Genomic DNA, 20,587 nt, shown 5'->3' with positions numbered 1-20,587 from the left:
GGCAGCATTCAAGGTCAGGTCAAGGAGTGGGCTCTGAGCAACCAGATGTAATTGCAAAGATGTTTCTGCTTATTGCAGCGAGTTAGACTAGATGGTCTTGAAAGGTCCATTCCAACATAAAGTATATGTTTGTTGTATGGTTGATGAAGAAAGGCTGGGACTGATAGGCCCAGAGAAGAGGAGGCTGAAGGGGGATATCATCAGTGTGTGTAAAAACCTGATGAAAGCAAATGAAGAAGGTCATCACCCTTCTGGGTCTATTCCTTCCAGGCGCAGGGTTTTGCCCACCTCTCTGTTAACTTCATGAGTCCCCCAGGTTGGACCATTTCTGCAGCCTCTCAAGGTCCCTCTCACTGGCAGTGCAACTCTGCGGCGTATCAACTCGTTTGAGTGTTGGATCAGCTGCAGCTTGCTGAGGGTGTGCTCTGTCCCACGATGCCATTAATGGACAGGCTGAACAATACCAACACAAGATATTAAGGTCTGGATTACTCTAGCAGGGACTGTTTCCAGCTGGAATTTGTGCTGCTGCTCACAACCCTTTGAGCCCAGCAGTTAAGCCAGTACTTGAACCACCTTACTGTTGACTTAGGTCATGCTGCGTCAGATTTTTTGTGAGGGTGTTGCTCATTTGAGTAGAACAAATGATTTTTTTAATCTGTTGTTTTCAGACTCTGCTTTTGAAGTTAGGAAAAAATTCCTGATAATGTTTTTCTGTTACCCTGTATACTGTAGCATTTAATTTACAAACCAGAAACTGAAACCTTCAAATCAAATCTTGAACTTCAGAATGCTTGTATGAGGTCAGAGGCACAGAACCCTGTAATTACATTGCATATTATACTCTGCACACATGTATTAAAGAACAGTGACAGTTTAAAACCTTTGTTGATCAGATCTCAAGGTATTGCCTTGAACTCGAGGATTGTGTAAGCTGGTGACTTCCTCTGAAAAGAGCACGTGTGACTCTAGTCTTTGCTGAGCCTGGAAGGAAGTCGGTGGTTGAGATACTGGGCAGCAGTTAACTGCCATAACAGTGGGTTCTTTAGGCTTTGTTTGAATAGCAGCCTTTTTTTACCCTGGTCCTGTTTCTGTTGCCATTCAGCAGATGAGGTGCAATCTGCAAAGACAGCAAGTTGTCTTACAGCGATCTAATACATGATACCTCATGGGGCTGTTGATACTAAAATTGTGCTTTATTTTCAGATTAATGTAAAAGTGTGTATGCCCAGGGATTCTGTTAGAACATCTCTGCTCAGAAGCAGGATAGCTTATTTTCACAGCAAACAGTGCTACAAATTAGATTTATCACACAGGTGTATTTTAGGTTTTCTTTAAGGTGTTGGCTATTAAATGTTTTGTAGAGGCTGTGTTTGGTTTGCCAGTATCCTGCAAAATTGACTCCTATTTCAGGGAAAGAAGGGAGTGAGTCAGGAGAGCAGACAGTTTTTTAGAGCAGACATATCATCTCCACTGGGTTTATATTCTGTTCAGAGCAGCAGCTTGGTGTCTTCTGTGGGCCTCCAGAATCTGACCGGATGTGCTTGTATGTGCTGTGAGGTTTGTATAACATTTCCTGAGCTGTCCTGCTGATCTAACTTTACATCCTGGGCAAGAGAGAGCAGAGGCAGAAGTGCTTTATGATGCAGCTTCTTGTATATATCAGTGTCTCTGGACATTTTCAGATATTAACTCTATCTCAGAGTGTCTTCTTCCTGTGTAACAAAAGTTAAGCTTAAAGCCCTGTTGTTTTGAGTGCAGGATTTACTGTGTGGGCTTTGGAACAGAGTTTTGGAATGAGTCTGCTTTCCATTTCTTTGGGTTTTTGCTTTTGTGGTTGTTTTTTCTATTTTTAGTCTGTGTTTAGAAACCAACAGTACAGTGCCTAAAGACAGCTTATTTCCTTCCTCTATGTATTAGATCTATATCTTATTGTAAAATATTGCTCTGGCCATCTGTTTGGGACTGACTTTGGTTGAGGGGGTGGAGGTAACAGCCTACGTGACTTCAGACAGCTAAACTGGCTGTCCAAGGTCAAAGGTGACAAGTTATAGAAGAGGTCATACTGAGGGACTGATGCCTTTTGAGGGAGAGCTGGTGCATAAGCCTAATTTTGGTGCTCTAAGCTGAATGTGGAAGAGTTTATTTATACTTGGACGCTCTGGGTTGTGAGCTGTTCATCTGCCTAAACTTGGGTTGGCGTTCTATTGAAAGCAGTGATAAAACTTGGCCGTGTTGGAGAAGGGTGATTCTTAAAAAGGGTTTTTTAAAAAGGCTGTGCTTGAGGCTGCTAAAGGAAATGAGGCTCTTTCAGAGAGCCTGATGGCTTTTCTTTTGAACCTAGGATTAAAAGGATTTTTTTGGTCGTCCTTTTGCACTTAAAAGATGTATTCTCTATAGATAAAGCTACAGAATTGCCTCTGTCTCTGTCTGCTATGTGGAAGGAAGAGCTCATTTTTCAGACAAAAGTTGCTTGGCACATGCATACTGTTAAAAATTCAGAAACTCTTAAGTGATTTAAACTTATTTTTAAGAAAAATCTGCACTGTAAACTGTCTAGAAATTGAGCATTGAATGGAAAATATTTGCACCGATGTTATGTGACAAAGTTACTGGAGGTGCTGCAAAAAGGAGGATGATTAATAGGCTTATTTGTAAACAGTCCCATTTCTGGTTTTCGTTTTAGAAAAAAACAGTCAGTCTTGTTTTTCTGATTACTTATATCTGAGCACAGCAACTGCTAAAATTGTGGTAGGAAAAATTCTTAGTAGGTGTTTCTGCAAGATTAAATAACTTGTTTTATTGAATTCCAAGATCTAAGAAAGAACTGGAAGTGAATATTTTATTTGCTGGTATGAGCATACATAAATATAAATTGCTTTCTAAAGCTTTTTAAAAGTTATTCTTCTGGAAGAAATGACATTTAATTGTTCATTCTTATGAACTTTTAAAATTTTCTAGATGACTTTTTTACATAAGTAATTATAAAGTCAGTATATTGAGCATGAGACATGAGTCTTCGTGTATCTTAAGGGCAAGTGTTCAAGAATATGTATGCAATGCACTTTAGTTGAGGGAATGAGTAAGACTGAGATAAGAGAGCAGGGCACACAAAATCCAGCACACTGATTTGTCTGTGATACTGGGTTTGCTTCACAGTCCTTATGCACCGAGTTACCAACTTCTACCAATAAAATATATGAGTAGAGGGTAAAACACAGATGTCAAATGGGATAGAGCAAGTGGCAACTGGAGGGAGAGCTGTGCTGGAAAGCTTTCTGCTGGAGCTTGAAGCAAAGACTTCCGGTACGTGAAAGTGTTAAATTTTGGTGACTGAGCTCTCTTAAAGTAAGAAGTGAAAACTGATTTTAATTACTGGCTGCCGTTAAAAATCTTTGTGCCTTCCTGCTACTAGCTGTAATCTAGAAAACTGTGGGAAATAAAGAGTTTAGTGTTACTAATTTTTGGCTTTTGTTTTGAAATGTCTAATTATTTTGGCTGTGACCTCAAAGTTGAGAAACAGCTGCTCTGGTTGAAACAACTGAATAAAGTATTAGACTTAATAGGTCTCTGCTTATTTAAATTTTCAAATCAAATGATCAAACACAACAAATGAACAAAACACAACATAAAATAAATTTCAGGTGATGTCTGACTTCTTGTGAAAACTTACATTTGGAAGGTATCTGTAATTAACCAGAGATTAGGCTGTCGAGAATCAGTTTCAACTACAAGTATGTGTCATGTAATAACAGAGTGTTGGCTTATTTGCATAAAATTTGCACAGTTTTGAGTATCAGTCCTTAGTAGTAAGTCCCATGTCACTAACCGTGACAGGGATACTATGGCACCACAAAAAGTAAGGTGTGCTGAGTTACCTTGGAAGATCTGCCATTCTTGTAGATGTGTGCATGCAAGAATTGTTTTTCTATTTATTTAGCATTAGTTTTGATAACTGCGGAGTATGTGTTTGAATGAACAGAATGAGCATCACTTCCTCTGATCTTCTTTATTGATAAAGGTGCAAATTTTGTAGCTATCCTTGTGCAGATACTGCTAAGCCAGATAAGAGCAGAAGCTGTTCTTTGGTTTTTTTATAGTCCAGTAAAGTGTGAGCTCAGTCTACTTTTTAACAACAGATCGAAGAGGAAAGTTTCTGCAAATGTGGATGCTGAGGATTTTTCTATTCTCCCCCCATCCCTGTTAATTCTCATTCTTGGAGTCCTAAGGTAGTGAGTCACAATAAATAAAATGTTTTCAATACAACTGAAAATTGTTGACGTCTTCTCGTGTTCTTGAACCATGTGGTGGAAGAAAGCTTTTTGTTTATAGGTTCAGTACCTGTTGTGTCTAAATGGATCTCAGGACACAGAGAGACAATGATGCTGTGCACTTCAAAATGTGTGAAATTAGATTCCAAGGGTCATATGTATATGTGTGTATGTACACACCTGTACTGTGTGTGCTGGTGAAGACTCTCTCTAACCCCTGTCTTGAAAGTTTTGGGTTGCCTGTGTGTGCCTCAGCAGTAAGAGGTGGATGCAGTTAGCTTGCATTGAGTACTGCATTGCTGTTCCCAAATCTGACTTAAAGTAGTTTGGATATCTCAGCCTTGTGTTGGGATCTTTATGTAAACTTTTGGATTGCTTATTTATGTTTTCACCAAATTCTGTACGCCTGCTCTGGAGCAACTTGATTACTGCCCAAGAGAGTTGTGGAAAGCTGCTCTTCTTTTTTTGGTGTCCATTAGTGAAGTATTAAAGCAGTGTTGCTGGCTTTGGAAGAAGCTGTACATTTTACTTTTAAGTACTTTGATATATGCAGCAGAGGAGTGACTGAATGAATGTGTTTCTGCTCCTCTCTACAGCTAATGTGGAAGAAGAAAGAGAAGAAAGTATTTATTGGGCATTGCTGATAGCAGTTCCAGTATTCCAGCAAGCTAACTCCTTTTGCTCTTAAGTGTTTGCAGCTTCTGAGCAGCTTTAAACATTATTTCAGAGTGGATCTTTGAAATTCATCAGGGCAGAAGCCTCAGGCTAGAAATGTGCTTCCTTTCTCTATCTGTCACATTCTATTCAAGCTTTACTGAGAAATACATCTGAAAATCAGTTTTTCATTTCACGTTTGTATTCTTCAGGGGAACTGTCTGTACACTAAAGTAGTTGAACATAAATATTCTAAAATTTGGCTTATGCAGGTGTCAAAGCAGTATGGAGAGCAAGCACCACCCACACCCATTGTAAGAGGATAGATGGAGGAAATTGTAGTCTAAACAGTATTACAATTAAATGAACTAAAGTGTTACCTTTAAAAGGTAAATTTCTTAACTTCTTTGTTAAATTTAAAAGTTCAAGTATTCAGGTTACAAAAATTTCTATTAAGGTTTGTTAGGAAATTGATCCTGTCTCATAAATGCACTGTTGGATGAGGTGATAGGACTACTTTTAACTTGTGAAACTTCAGCTTTGTTAAGTGCTGGGGTGGATGGTGAAGGTGTGGGGGACAGGGTGGGTAAGCAGACCAGGTGGTTTGCTGCCCTGAGGAGGGGTGGGTGCTGGTACACCTTGTGTCCTGCTCCCGGTGGTCTGTGTGCTTTAGTTCCTGTCTGACAGTGCTGTGAACCAGGTCACTGGTCTAGCAGCAGAGTGAATAGTTTTCTGCTGAGCTGTTAAGTTATTGTGCAGTTGATGAGCACCAGTCAGTAGCAGCAGTGGCGCAGGACTATGTGCCAGGAGCAGTGACAGAGGAGAGTGGGGGATTGGATCATCTGGCAGTGAGCTCATACATTGCTCAGCTGTGTCATAGCCACTTGAAGGCTGAACTAATAATTAAGAATGAAAAAATGTGACATTCTTCCAAGATACAATTTGATTTTAAAGTGTTCTTTGCAATGCGGTGTATAAAGTATGTATAAAAATATTTTTCTGTATGTACGTCATTTGCTGCTAGTGGGGAAATGGAGTTTTTGACAGAACTTGTGTTGTGTATGCAGTAGCAAAAGCTTGTGTGGATTTTAAAAAGGCTCAAAACAACCAAGCCGTTCTTGAAGTCATGTTACCTAATTCCTGCTTGAAGTGGTTTTAGAGAACTAAGTTTTACTTAGTTTGGTATGCAATTTTTCCCAAAATCTTTAATTCTATTAATGTTTTGGAAAAAGCTCATTTGGAATCCTTTTTATCTTCTGATTTCTGTGTTTTAAGGCTTTTTTCTACTTCACTGGCATCAGTAGCTCAGACCCTTGAAGATGGGATTCATGTTTTTTTCTCCCAAGGGTAGACACAGTTTTTCTCTTTCAGTTGCAAGTAGCAGTTCAGGAGCCCCTGCTACCTTCCATCATAGATCTTCTGATTTTTTTTTTGTTACACAGCCTTTTGTTCTTTCAGTGATTGTTGCTCTCTTGGCTTCCAAGTGTTTCAGAATTAAAACTGATCTTGGTTCCATCCTTCTTATATATAGAGATGCAAAAAATTCTGTGGAAGAGAGTTATGCACAGAAGTGAGGGGCTGTGGGCAAATATTTATTTTGTTCCAAATTAGGGGCTGTGGGCAAATACGTATTTTATTCCAAATTATGTGCATCATTTTTGCAGCCTGGTGTGATGTGAGAAAGTGTACAATGATGAATTGTAATACTTGATATATATGTAAATGGCATAACCCTTTTATCTTGTGTTCAGAAGTAAAAGCAGTCTATATTAAAATCAATGTATTTAAAGCTGAGCAGAAACTTTCTTTTATATACCAAAAAAAGAATTATTTTTATCCTCTGGTTAAAATATTTTATCTCTTCTGAAGGTTTTGGAGAGATAGTGTGCAAACAGGGAATGACAAATGTTCTTCACTTAAAAAATGTCTTAGTGTAATTACCTCTAAGGTTTTAAGTGCTTCCATCAATATATATTAAGTTTAAAAAAAATACTTTTACAGCTGGTTTTGAAGACAAACCTTTTTGGATCTGTTCATGTGAACTTTATGTAATTCGAGACTGATTTACATTCCATCTATGTTGTTTCTGTCTTAAAGGCACCACTGGTTTCAAGACCATGACTGTGCTCTTTTGAGTGCTGCTCACTGATGATTAGGAAAAATTAACTATTTCAGTTGGAAGGGACCTACAGTGATAATCCAGTTCGACTGCCCAACTGCTTCAGGGCTGACCAAGAGTTAAACCATGCTGTTAAGGGCATTGTCCAAATGCGTCTTAAACACTGACTGCCTAGGGGCATTGACCACCTCTATAAGGAAGCCTGTTTTGTTGTTTAATAGTGGAAATTTTTTGGTTGGTTGGCTAGTTTTTTTAAAATTTTATGGCATAGCTGCATCCTTGAAATACATTAAATGATGGATTAGAGAAACTGCTGCCACATATTACGGGAATGAAATGGATTGTTAGTAAAACTACTCAGATCAAATCAAAAGGAATGGGACAGATTGAAGGGGAAATCAGATAATATTTCTTCTTGTACTTCAGGAATGGAAGTCAGTAGTTTTTGTTGTTTTGCACAGATACAGATTCATACCCATCTGTTATGTAAGTACTTTACATTTCAGCAGTAATAATGGAATGTAACTTAATAGCTGGGTGTTCAGCAAGAACATACAGATGCTGATCTTCAGTTGTCATAGGATTTTCTTTGGTGGTTGCAAACATGCTCAAGTAGGAGAGAGCAATTTGGCTCTTACCACAGCAAATAGCTTCTTGCTTTGAAGTTTGTTGCCATTTATATTACTCTGATTGAACCCCAATAAATAAAAATTTCCATCTTTTCCCTGCCATGCATGATGTCCCAGATCTGAGTGAGTAGTTTCAACAAAAATCTGAGCTCCATTTAAGTACAAGTGAAGTGGGTTGGCAGGTAACTTGTGCTTCCACCTGCATCACCTTTGCTTAGCTCCAGCATTTGGTGCTATAATTCCATAGTTTGTATATTCAAACTAATATAATGTCTGCGGAATGCTTGACTTCTTTGTGATATCCATCAGTATTGCACAAAGTGTTCATATTTAGGGTGAAACAATTTAAAAATGCTGAGTTAAAGCATTTTTAAGAGTTTGCAATACCTGTATACTCGTGGATGCTTTCTGATTATTCTTCTTGCAGTCAGAAGGAAGGGAAGAATGTCTGAGTTTGTATTTTGAGATTTGTATTGAGATTTCAAAGCCTGCAATACTTTACATCCTGCTGTCATAAACCATTTCTTTGTTTTTATTTCCCGCTGACTGGAGCCGGTGCCATAATGACACCATTGCAATACCCCAGAATGTAGCAGTAGGTGATTTTTGTCAGGTGATGACATTACATGCAAGGACCCTGCCATCCTGAATGAACTATTTTCAGGATTCCTCTAAGGTTGAGGTACTTAGTTGTTGAACATCTGTTGCTGCTCTTCCTGGTCTTTTCATGCCCACTAGACTTAAAGACTCTGGTGACAGAAAGAAGATATTAACAAAGAAGTGGTGAATATTGCATCTACCAGATGAAGCAGTCCTGTTGCAGAGGTTTGATGCTGGTTTAAATTAAATTTAGCCTAAGAAACGACAGACTTCCATGAGGATATTCTGCCTTTTGGCAGTTGAACTTTGTTAGCTAAAAGTGAAGCGGTGTTCAGCGAGTGTGCTGTGTTCAATCTGATTCTGAGTGAAGGGTGTCTTTGTAGTTACTAACTGTGTGGATTAGGTTAAGAAATCCTAGAATCCATTTCCTTGTTTGGGCTAAATAAGAAATGTGGTGACCTCAGGGCGCTTCTCCTTCCTCTCTCTGTGAGAAAATAGAATTCAGGGAGATAACTAAATCTGTCTCTGCTTCAGGAATCCCAGAAGTATTTAGCTGCTGTCACAAAGCTCAGGAGACTCAGACCCAAGTATCTTCATTGTTTTTTCTCCTTTCCTGTATCTGCATCTTCTGTGTCCAGTCTCTTAATCATCAGGAAGAATTTGTGATTTGATGCACCAATTCTGGTCTCACTTTTGTTTTTTTTTTAAGGACTCTTGTAAGGTACTTGGGTGGAGGATGGCAACCTGAATATAGTCTACTGCAACATAGTGGTAGAGACTGGCTAACTAACTCTTGCAGATTTCATATTACTTAGTCTTGCAATAAAATACACAATTTTTAAACTTCAAAGCTTCTGTGTTTGAACATGTTGGTCTTGAATTGCTGGTGTGATTATAATTTTGTGCTGAAACATACCACTGACTTCCTTTCACTACGTGCTAAATCATTTTGACTGCTTGATCTTAGGGCAGTGTAGTGCTGGAAGATTTTTTGGCTACGACTTCTATTACTTGCAATAAAAAAAAAAAACAACTCTCTTGTTTAAAACAAGTGAGAACATTTACTTTGGGAATCACCTAAATGTGTTATCCCCAAATGAGTAATTTTTCCTTTCAGGACATTTTGGACGTTTAGGACAGGTTTTTTTTCACTTTAGCTTGTATTTTTTGTGAACTTGACGCTAGTTTCTTTTTTGTGAGCATTAAAACAAGACACATTAAAGAAAATTTTATTTATGTTATAATATATATGGGATCAGATTTTAGATGTTCCCACAAGTACTTCTTCAACAAAGTTTATGTAGTTGTGAAGGAATGACCACATGAAGAAGCCCATCAGAGCAGGTCAGTTCTGGCAGCGGTGTCTCGTGGGCAGCTTGCTGCTGCAGGTTCATATCCATGGATGGTTTGTAGGCCCCTTGTTTGGCAGTGTTGGACAGATGTCTCTGGACTTCATGGGACAGCAGCTGCTAACAACCAGCTGAAGGGAATGATGGACTGCGACTCCTCCTGAAAGCAGCCTTGGGAATCCTGGGTTATTGTGATGTTTTTCCCTTGTTCCCTCAGCTTATTTATCCGTTGCAATGTGACCAGGGCAGGCGTCCCTTACCCTCCTCACCCTCCTCACTTTTGGTAACACATGCATTATGACCCTCGCTTTTGATCTCTGGTCTTTGTGTGCCATGGTGAGGGTTTTGCTGACTTTGAATCCCAATCTTTAAATATATATTTTGTATAAAAATATCCTTAAGAGGTTTTTTTTTTAAACTCTCAACAGGTGGGAAGGAGAAACCAAAAACCAATGCAGAAGAGCTACAGATTAAAAAAGTTAAGAAGAAAAAGAAAAAGAAACATAAAGAGAATGAGAAGAGGAAGCGTCCAAAAATGTACAGCAAATCCATTCAGACCATCTGCTCAGGACTGGTTTCTGATATTGAGGATCAGGAAGCCAAAGGCATCATAGATGATCATCTTAAGGATTTCAATGGGAAAAATATGGATCCCAAGAAGGACTGTGAGTCCAAGATACCAGAGAACAGTGAGTTTCCATTTGTCTCGTTAAAGGAGCCACGGGTTCAAAATAAACTCAAAAGGTTGGACACATTGGAGTTCAAACAGCTGATTCATATTGAGCACCAGCCTAACGGAGGTGCATCAGTTATCCATGCCTACAGTAATGAACTCTCCCACTTGTCTCCTGTGGAGATGGAGAGATTTGCAGAAGAGTTTGTGGGTCTGGTTTTTAGTGAAAATGAAAACTGTGCAGCTTACTATGTAATGGGTATTGTTCATGGGGCAGCTACTTATTTACCTGACTTTTTAGACTACTTTTCGTTTAATTTTCCCAATTCACCAGTGAAAATGGAGATTTTGGGAAAGAAAGATATAGAGACAACGACTATGTCAAATTTTCATGCTCAGGTAAGAGGTTATGCATTTTACTTTCTAAAGTCATATAATGGTTTCAAACAACTGTGAATGGGTGGGGGTTTTTTTAGAGTAGTTGCTATTAGCCCTGCTATGTGGATGACACACAAGACCAGGATTTCTTTAATAAGTCAGTTCTGCGTTACTGAAGATGAGAAGAGACAAAATTGTTAACTGAGACATCAGTTTGGATTTTTGGTGGGAGGGCAAGTGTTTGCATGCTTGTGTGTGTAGGTTTCTTTGGATTTGTTCCTGTTGCTGAAGATTAGCCATGGATTTTGGAGGGTTAAAATGGTTTAGCTGTGGCTCTCTGGGTGTCTGAGCAGTAGTTTATCTGTATGAACTTTGTCATAAAACTGAAATGCTTTAATACAGTGTTATACATAAAAACCTGTGTAGGGCACAGTTAAATTAGCTGCATTTGTAATCTGGGTTTTCTAAATCCATCCTTAAAGAAGAGCTTTAAGAGGGGGTTAATGTGGCAACTGATTTGGTCCTTAGCCTTTGCATTTCTCCTCACTTGGCTGGATTCTCTGGAAGGCTCTCAAGTTAAATGGTAGAATGACTGTCAGCTTTTGAATATATATTTTTTTTTGGTGAGAAATTACTGTATACTCTCTTAACAACAGCTGCTGATTAAACATCACCTCTGCTCTTCATTAACTTACTGTAGAAAATAAATTTCTCTTGCACAGAAATTATTTATAGCACTGGTTTTCAGGAAAAAAAAAAATCTGTCCAATTTTCACCTTGATTATGAGGTTATTGCAGAAAGCCCCTATAGTGAGTTTGAAACATTTTATGCAGAAACTCAATCCTGTTTTGAATTATATCAACTTTATCTCACAATTACTCTTTAACACCCATATTTGTGAACTTGGATGTTGTGTGGATCAGTTTTAAACTATTTTAGTCTTCACTTTTGAGACAATTAGAAAGAGTTCAAGTGTAAGTCACACTGTCATATTTTTCATTCCTTTTTTTCTCCTTTGGCTACATAAACATTTGCATAGAACACTTGCATGTATTGACTGATTTCAGGTGTGTGTTATTCACAAGGATATGCAGAACTAAAATGTTGCTGCAAGAGAACATTTGCAGTGCTGGCTGAAAAAATATCTACTGCCCTGGAATATGAATATTCTGTGAACTACAGTCACTATTTTTCCTGGGAATCATTAATAATAAAAATTGCAGAACATATGATGGGCAACTCTCCAGAGCTGCTCTATCTTTGGCCATTTTATAAAAGAAAAGTTGGATCTGTCCTTGTACGTTCCTTAAATCCAGCTGGTTGTCTTGGGGAGCATTAACACAGGTACAGCTGTGTGCTAGTACCTGCCCTAAAGAAATAGTTAAGAAAAGCCCAGATCTTATTGTTGCGGATTATAATAAAATTATTTTACTGAAATAATAAATTAAATTGGTATTACAATGGTAGCATCAACATCTGTAGTTCAACCAGTCCTGTTGTTCCTTGAGGTTGAAATCATAATTCCCCATTTTTGTGTAAGTGAAGGAGGAACTGAGAGAGGCTGTGGTAGGTGAAAGAAGCCAAACTGTATTATTACAGGATTCACCTGATCAGCTCCATGGTCTAAGCTATATTTTACTTGGCTGGAGGTTTAGTTCTGGTATCTTCTTTTCCTTTCTGTTCCCTAATTTTTTTCCTTAGTTTTCATGGCATTTTATCACTTCTCAGTTTGGCTGCTTGACAGAAAATGCTTGGCTCCTTGTATTTTTGCTAACTAAGGGGTACATGGTGTATAAATAACATATACAAGCAAACATCAGACTGTGCAGCATTCCTGTTTCCTGGAATATTTAAGTCTGTATCTTGGTTGCCTAGTACATTACCTTATGATTTTCTTATTTCTGTTTTACTTTGGCTGTTTATTTTGTGGGTTTTTTTAATGTGGGCTGCTACAGTTAAAATGTTTTGTTCCTTTGTATTCTCCTTTTTGACTTGTTACATTTTATGTAGATGGAGAACATTATCCTGTCTCACTAAGTTCTTTGTGAATCTTTTCAAAGGATTCTAATATCTTGTTGCAGTATATTTTGATGAAACTTTAAATGTACTTCGTTTTCTGTTCCTACATTGCCCAAGCTTTGTGCTGTGGGGTTCCTTGTCCTGAGCAGCCTGAGCAATGTCTAGCGGTTGTTGTATAGCCTCAGTTCAGGAGGGATTTGTTTTCTGAGGAAAGTTGATTTTATCAAGTCTGCATTGAGTATGTATCTTGGACTATATCAGCTTTAAGAAACTTGGGTATTTCTTTGCTAACTCTAACTAAAACACTGAAACGAAGCTCACTTTGGTACAAGAGGTTCCTTGGTAGTTTCTCAGAGCTCACGTACCACATGTAATCAATCTGACAAATATAAGTGCTTAAAAAGATTTTTAAAAAGTTATTAAAAAGGAGAATGAAGGCTGAGCTAAGCCTGAAATCTAAAGTATTATAGAGTGTTTCATCAACTTCTGTTTTTTGAGTTGATCCTTTTGTTACTACTCAATCTTCTACCTTCTGTTCAATGACAGATGTGGGTTTGGGATTTTTTGGTTTTAAGTAATGCATATTTCTAAGTCATCAAGTTCTATGACAAGAGGCAGATTGCACAGTAAATTCTGTTACTGAGGTCAAGTTGGAGTCTTAAGTTTACCTGCATCCCTCAAACAATTTACTTAGTTTTCACAATTGTAGAGTTGAAAACTAAGTCCTTGCAGCTTGCTTCCCAATACACCTGTGTCAGATAGGAGTAATGTAATTTTACTTGTTAGAAGGTTATAAGGGACACAGATTTGTGAGAATATTTACAGCAGGTGCAGGAGAGACAAATTTGGAAACGGTTCTTTGTAATGAGAATTAGCTTTTAAATTTTACAGGGAAAGGAACCTGGAGAGTTTTTTCATCATCCAGCTTGAGTCTATGCCTGAGTAATCCTTAATTTTTTTTTTTTGGTATTAGTGGAACAGCTCTTTCTGAACTGACTGCAAGGCTTAGTCAGATTGTTTCTGCAACTGGGCAAAATGAAATTAGTCTGGATATCCTTGTAGCCAGTAAGTCAGTCCTTCAGGTGGTGAAAAACTATCTTGTAGCTCCATCTTCCCTGGACTCTGTATTTGTGTACATGGCAACAGCTGCATCAGTTACTCGATAGCCATGAATCTTGTTAGGTTCTTATGAGAATTTTAAAGAATGTAAATAATCAGCTTTTGCCACCTACTTGCAGCTTACATCACTTCACTTAAGCTATTAAGTGCTGTTGAGACAAATGTTAATATTTTGAACTTATTATTATTTTCCTTGTGCTGGGCAAGTGTAAGTTAATTACTGCTGTGCTGAAACCCCAAAGCTCTCAATTGATGTTTAACAGGAACAGTGCTTAGTGCATTGATTTTACTGTCTTGAATCAGAGGCAACTTCTTAGTACAGATGAAGTAAAATGCTGCCAAACAATTCCTCTGCTGCAAAACAAGATGGAGTATTTTAAAGCCATATTTGACGAGTCCTTGTCTGATGTGTTTGCAGTAGATCTCAAGGTGATTCCACTCTTTCCAGAGAAATCTGTTGTAAATTTTTTTTCCCTTTTTGACCTTTTATCCTTTTATTCTGTTCTTTAGTGGACAAGGCAAGCAATTTATCCTTTTCATTCAGTTTTCTCTGTATTTGAAGATTGCTCCTTTTTTCCGTCTCCCTAGATCAAGTGTTTTGAGTTATTTCAGTCTGTGATTATGTGTTATGCCCTTATTAGTCTTAGTGTTCTCTCCTTATGTTCAGTTCAGTCATCCATATTTTTTTCTTAATATACTAAAATACTAAAAATCGACAATGTCTGCCTGTTTTATTGATGTCAGAGACTATGAGAAGATTGCTGCAATTGTCTTGCAAATTATTGCTCTTATATCTATTTGTTTCTTTTTCAGAGCAGTTTCTGATCTGCTGTAGCAGCAGCTCCTGCTAATTGAGTTGCTTCCCTTTTCAGGTTTATGCAGTTCATTAAATATGTATGTGAGTGTAGTTCTTGCTTTTGTTTAAGCTTAATTATATCCTTTGCATTCAGACCCTCTCTCCAGTTTCAAGATCTTGTTAGTTTTGATCCTTTCCTGTAATGGACTTGCAGTGTTGTGATACCTGTGGGTTTTATGAGGAGACACTGCCTTCAAAGGAAGGATCCTTGCTGCCCTCCTCAGAATTAGATAATTATGTGAGCACAGACAAAACTGCCCGCGGTTTGCTCTTAATAGACCATGTTTCTGTAGCAGTTTTTAGAATATAATGGAAATGTCAAATGTCAAGATATTTACTGATCCTCTGAACAAGCCTATCCAGCCCTTGTTACAAAGAGTAGTTTGGCTTGATTTTCCTTTTTTTTTTTTAACATGACCATGTTTGTTAGTTCTTACTATCTTATTTTCTAGATAGTTGATAGTTGTATCCAGCTAAGTGGGGTGTTTTTTCTGTAAACTGGAATTAGGCTAAGTAGTCTCTAGCTCCTCTGTCTTCTCTTGACACCTATTTCTTTAAGATGGTGTGTTACTGTCTTCTAGTTCTGCAGAACTTGTTTAGTGGTTTTGAGTTAGAATCATGGAATGGTTTGTGTTGGAAGGAACCCCAAAGGAAGGAACCATCCAGTTCCAACCACCTGCCGTGGGCAGGGATACCTTCCACTAGACAGGTTGCTCAGAGCTCCATCCAGCCTGGCCTTGAACGCTGCCAGGGATGGGCCATCCATAGCTTTTCTGGGCAACCTGTTCCAGTGCCTCACCACCCTCACAGCAAAGAAATTCTTTGTAGTAGATAAACTTGCCCTCTTCCAATGTTTAGCCATTCCACCTTGTTCTGTCACTATATGCCCTTGTACACTGCTCTGCTCCAGTTCTCTTGTAGTCCCCTTTAGCTACCTGAAGGTTGCTCTGAGGTCTCTCTGGAGCCTCTTCCCCAGGCTGAGCAACTCCAGTCTGTCTGTGAGGAGTCTGTCTTCATAGGAGAGGTGCTTTAGCCATCTCATCATCTTCATGGCCTTCCTCTGGACTTGTTCCACCAGGTCTATGTCCTTCCTGTGCTGGGTCCCCAGGGCTGAATGCAGCACTGCAGGTGGGGTCTCAGGAAAGAAAAGGGGCAGAATCCCCTCCCTTGCTCTGCTGCCCATGCTGCTGGGGTGGCAGCCCAGGACGCCTTTGCCTTTCTGGGCTGCGAGTGCACAAGCCTCTCATCCAGCAGCATCTCCCAGTCTTTCTCCCCAGGGCAAATCTCAGTTGATTCTCCATGCTGTATTTGGGATTGCCCCAACCCACATGCAGGACCTTCTTGCACGTGGCCTTGTTGGACTTCATGAGGTTCACAAGGCCCATCTTTCAAGCCTCTGGATGACATCCCTTCCTTCCATCGTGTCAACTGCACCACACAGCTTTGTTCTCATTGATTTATTAAAGCTTTGTCTTGTTTTACCTTACTGCCTTTGTGCTGTAGGCATGAGAGGATGCACATCATTCAGCCTGTTTACTTTAGGAAAAGTCACTCTAGCTGTACAGTGTGCAATTAAACAAATGGCCAGAGCCAATCTGATTGCTGCTGCTGCTAAAAGAAAATGTCCTTATTCCTTCTTTCCTCCCAGCTGCATTTTCTTGTGCCAAGATCTGGTGCTTCTTGAACTGGTGAGTTCAGTTTGTTCCACTAATCCAGCAGAACTACTTAACTACTCTTGAGGGATTGGTTTTATTACTGAGTTGGCAAATTGTATTGTTGAAACGTGTCAGAGGTAGCTCAAGGATGACTGTGGGTCTGCACAATCAGCCCCATTCCATAACAACATCTTAAGAGAAATAGTTTCTGTTGCTTTTGTTCCCAGTTTGGAATAAATTAATGTTGCCATATTAGCTGTGATGGACGCTGAATAGTCAAATATTAATGAATTAATTATTTTAGAGGAAGATCTGTTATAGTAATGATAGAAATTCATGTTTGTGGTGTGACTTTATGTGAGGGGTTGGCCTCACTTTTTCAGGTTCTGCACACAGAGCTTGTCATTCCCCTACTCTTTTAGCCTCTTTAAGCTTCTTTTAATATTATCTTCTTGCTTAAACAGCTTCTTTAGCTCTTTAACATTTCTTTTGCAGCAAGGTTTCTGCTGTTTGGCTCTTTTCTAATTTGTGAAATCTTGCTTGAATTCACTAGTTCCTTTAATATTTGAGGGGAATTGTTGAAAATATTTTTTAAAGAAAATCTCAGATAATTAGTGCTTCATTTCCTTATCATTAAAGATTTGTGCAATATCTGTTTCTATATATTGTGTTATTATACTGTGTTCTAGAAAGAATTCTTTTATATTGGAACCATATTTTTTCAGTTGTTTCGGTAGTTTTCAGTAGAACTTTGTTTTCAGTAAAATTTGCTTCTTGCTTTTAAGCTGATCAGATGTTTGGTTAGTTATTAAAAAGGTATAACATTTTTTAGCTTCTTGCTGTTACAATTCCTTCAAAATAAAGCCTTCTTTTTTTCCCTTCTGGATGATGAAAAATTATCTCTTTTAAAGTAAATACATTGTCCATTCTCTTTCTTTTTATCTAAAAAAGATTGATTCTTATAAAAATTCTTCTTAAAAAATCTTCAAAAAAAAGTATTTTTTTAAAACTGATCTGTAGGACTATATGTAAGAGACTTTTTGATCAATGGTGGCAACATACTGTCTTGAAGCACGAGTTTTCACTTGGTGAATACCATCGAACAAAGAATGAGTTCACAGGGAATGATATTGGAAATCTGCAACACATGCTCATTTGTTTTCCACTTAGAAAGCAATTACCTTTCTAGATTTCTTCTTGATAGTTACATCCAATAAATAGATTACAGTCCTGTGTTACTCTTTTTAGTCACATATGTTGTTATTGACAAAAGCCATACCTAAGTAAAACTCTGGAGGTTTGTACCGGCAGCTCGGACAGGGTGTGGGGCTGACCGTGCCATGGATCTGCCTGAGCGACCAGAGCAATAGTAGCTACATCGCTCTTGCTGTGTCATTTTCCATGAAGGTGTCCAATTGATTCTGTCCTTAATTTTTTATCTATTTAAAAAATTCTTTGTCAACTGCTTCACTGTTTTTGTGTTGCTGGAATTCAGAATAAAAGTTGAAGTCATTTTGCTTTTAGAAACCTCTGTCTATCCATGCTATTATTTGAGAATTTCATTTGCAAAATGGAACATGTCAGATGATAAATGAGCTACAATGGTAAGAGGATGCTGGTGAAACTAATAAAGCAGTAAAAACCTTGAGATTGCATTTCCAGAAACTTCCAATTGGGAAATAATATTTGTTGAAATTAGGTTTTTAATGATAATTGGGTAATGCCAGAACTGATACAAAACCCGGACCTAAAAAAGGTGAAGGAAGGAATATGAGATACATGCGGTTTAATAGTAAAAAGCAGCCAAACAAATTGAGGAGTATTTGTAAAATCAGAGCAATTTTGATGAATATTTGTGCAGTGCTTGCTCCCATTTGAAGCTGGAAGTATAAGGAAGCATTTAAGGATTTGAATGAAGTTGGCAAGGAACAGAGAACCTCTTGGGCTCTTTATTGAAATGTACGAAATGAGCAGGCATGGTAATGGCCTCTTCATGGCTGCAGTGTTTGACATTATCACTGACTCTGAAATGAGATGATGTCCATTCTGAGATAGCAGCATGTAAGTGCATGGCTTGTGCATTTGTAGCAAAACCCTCTATTTCCTCAATGTCCTTGCATATTCTTAGGCGGTGTCATGTTTTGGGAGTTTTTTTGTTGGTATTTAGTGGGGCTTCGTGGGCTTCTTAAAATTATTTTGAGTTCAGTTGGTGGATAATTTTGTTGTAGGCTATTTTTTTTTCTCTGAGGATTGTTTTTCCAGACTTTCTTGGTTTTAAAGGTGAAAATTTGAAATAAATTTAAACCTTAAAATTCTAGCAGGCGAATCATAAAGTTTCAATTAAAAAACTCCACCTCCTCCACCTAAACCCCACAACAACCCACACCCTACTATATTAAAAATAGGAATTCAGTTGTTACTTGGCCCAGTTTACATTTTTTAAATTCCTCTATTGAAATGCATGATTCCTCTGGATTGTTCCCTCCACTTTGTGATTTATTCAAACCCAAAACCTTTAACATATAGTGTCTAAAACGTTTATATTTGTCAGACGATAATGCTCTATATATTTTTGGTATTTATATATATAATATGTATTTTTGCATTTAGTCTTCAGATTCTTGTCGGACACCAAGATATTTCTGTCAAAACACTTGCTATTGCATTAAAAAATCAGTTGAGGCTGTGCGAGTCACAGAAGCAGATAACTCTCAAGTTTTACTAATTGTGGGTTCAGTGGTGGTTTTACTGTCAATTTTCTGTTCCTGTGATGCAAGAGAATGACAGTCTCCTTTTATGTGTTTTTAGGTGACATACTTCAGATGTAAGCTACACCAGAAGAAAGAAATTAGGATGTCATATTCATTATTTTATATGTTTCTATCTCTATAATCTGTTCATAGTATTATAATGCATGTACTTGGTGATTTGTGTGTATTCGTTCCTTACCACATGCTAGAAGAGCAGCATGTCCTTGATTTTTTTTGTTCCAGTTTTGGGCAAGTCTGTAAAATTTTAAAAACCCAGTCACACTGTAAGCTGTGAAATTACTTCTGGGAAGATTATTTTATAGAAGGTGTGTGTGTGTGTATATATATATATTCATATAGTGCTTCATTAGCAGTCAGTGCATAATTTAATGTAGAATTTGATAGGTGCAGATTTTAGGACATCAATATTGTTTTTGTGGGCTTAGAAATACACAGAGGAATCTACTTCTCTTCAAACAAGAGAAGTTGAACAAACCAGCCAAAGGATACTGGCAATAAAAGGAAGGGACAATGTTGCTGTTATCTAATATGCCATAGGTTATATTTATTTGGTTGTTGTCTTTATTAGGATTAAATTTATGTTTGTCATTGGTCTAAGGTTAATGGGAAGTTTTGATGTTTTCACACTGTTACTTAGTAGCAGTGTTAAGCTGGGAGTGAGTGAAAATCAGCTCCTCACTAAGAATGTCCTCACTTTTTTATACATGCTCGTCTAAATCTTTAGCCTAATCTGAGGTAATGTAGTTCAAGCATTAACCTCTTCTCTAAGACTGGAGTTTAGGATGCTACAATCCAGTTCATGGAAGAGATGAGGTAGGAGTTGCTTTTTACCTGCCCACAGCTGCTTCATCTTTCAAACTCTCTTATTCTTTCTGGCCAGGCATTAGTATTTATGACCTATGTCTTTTTTTTTTTTTTTTTTTTTTAATTTTCTAAAATACAGAAATTTTTTTAGGTAATTTCTGGATTAAATTCAGATCAGTTCCCTAGGCTTGCTCCCTGTCCATCTTCAGAGGACCTAATGCTATGAGGAAAGAAGGGAAACGAGAGAGCAAATCTTCCCTGTTGATCACTAACATGGATTTATTTTCTGTTTTAACTGGGTCTGGATGGATTAATTTTATTTGTGGATTGTGTTTTGGGTTTGTGACTAAAACTGTTGGTAACACACTGGTGTTTGGCTCTTGCTGGGTATCACTGGCAGAGTGTCAAGGCTTCCAGAACCCCCCTGGTGAGTAAGCTGGGGTGGGCACGGAGCTGGGAGGGGACATGGTTGGGACAGCTGGTCCCAATTGGCTGTGCTCTATCACATCCTGCTCAGGAGCAGTCCTGAGGGGACTGATGGCTTGGCTGGAACGCCCTGTTGCTTGGGACTGCTGGGCATCAGTCTGTTTGTAGGAGTTGGTGAGTGGTGGAAAACACCACTTGGTGGTTTTTCTTCTTCGGTTTCCTCTTCTCTGAATAAACTGTGTTTATCTGGACCCATACATTTC

The 20,587-nt window shown here is 38.2% G+C and overlaps 1 protein-coding gene across 1 annotated transcript in view; it reads left to right on the top strand.

Annotated features, from left to right (window-relative positions):
• Positions 1-20,587, top strand: part of RSBN1L (round spermatid basic protein 1 like) — a 47,156-nt gene that overhangs the window by 12,482 nt on the left and 14,087 nt on the right. The window contains exon 3 of the mRNA XM_040062474.1: positions 10,051-10,694. Within this exon, the coding sequence (XP_039918408.1) occupies positions 10,051-10,694 (644 nt within the window). The remainder of the gene's footprint in view (positions 1-10,050; positions 10,695-20,587) is intronic.

The sequence above is a fragment of the Hirundo rustica genome, chromosome 4 (assembly GCF_015227805.2).
Source record: "Hirundo rustica isolate bHirRus1 chromosome 4, bHirRus1.pri.v3, whole genome shotgun sequence".
NCBI lineage: Eukaryota > Metazoa > Chordata > Aves > Passeriformes > Hirundinidae > Hirundo > Hirundo rustica.
The sequence above is the reverse complement of the archived record's forward strand: the minus strand, read 5'-3'. Positions and strand labels throughout refer to the sequence as shown.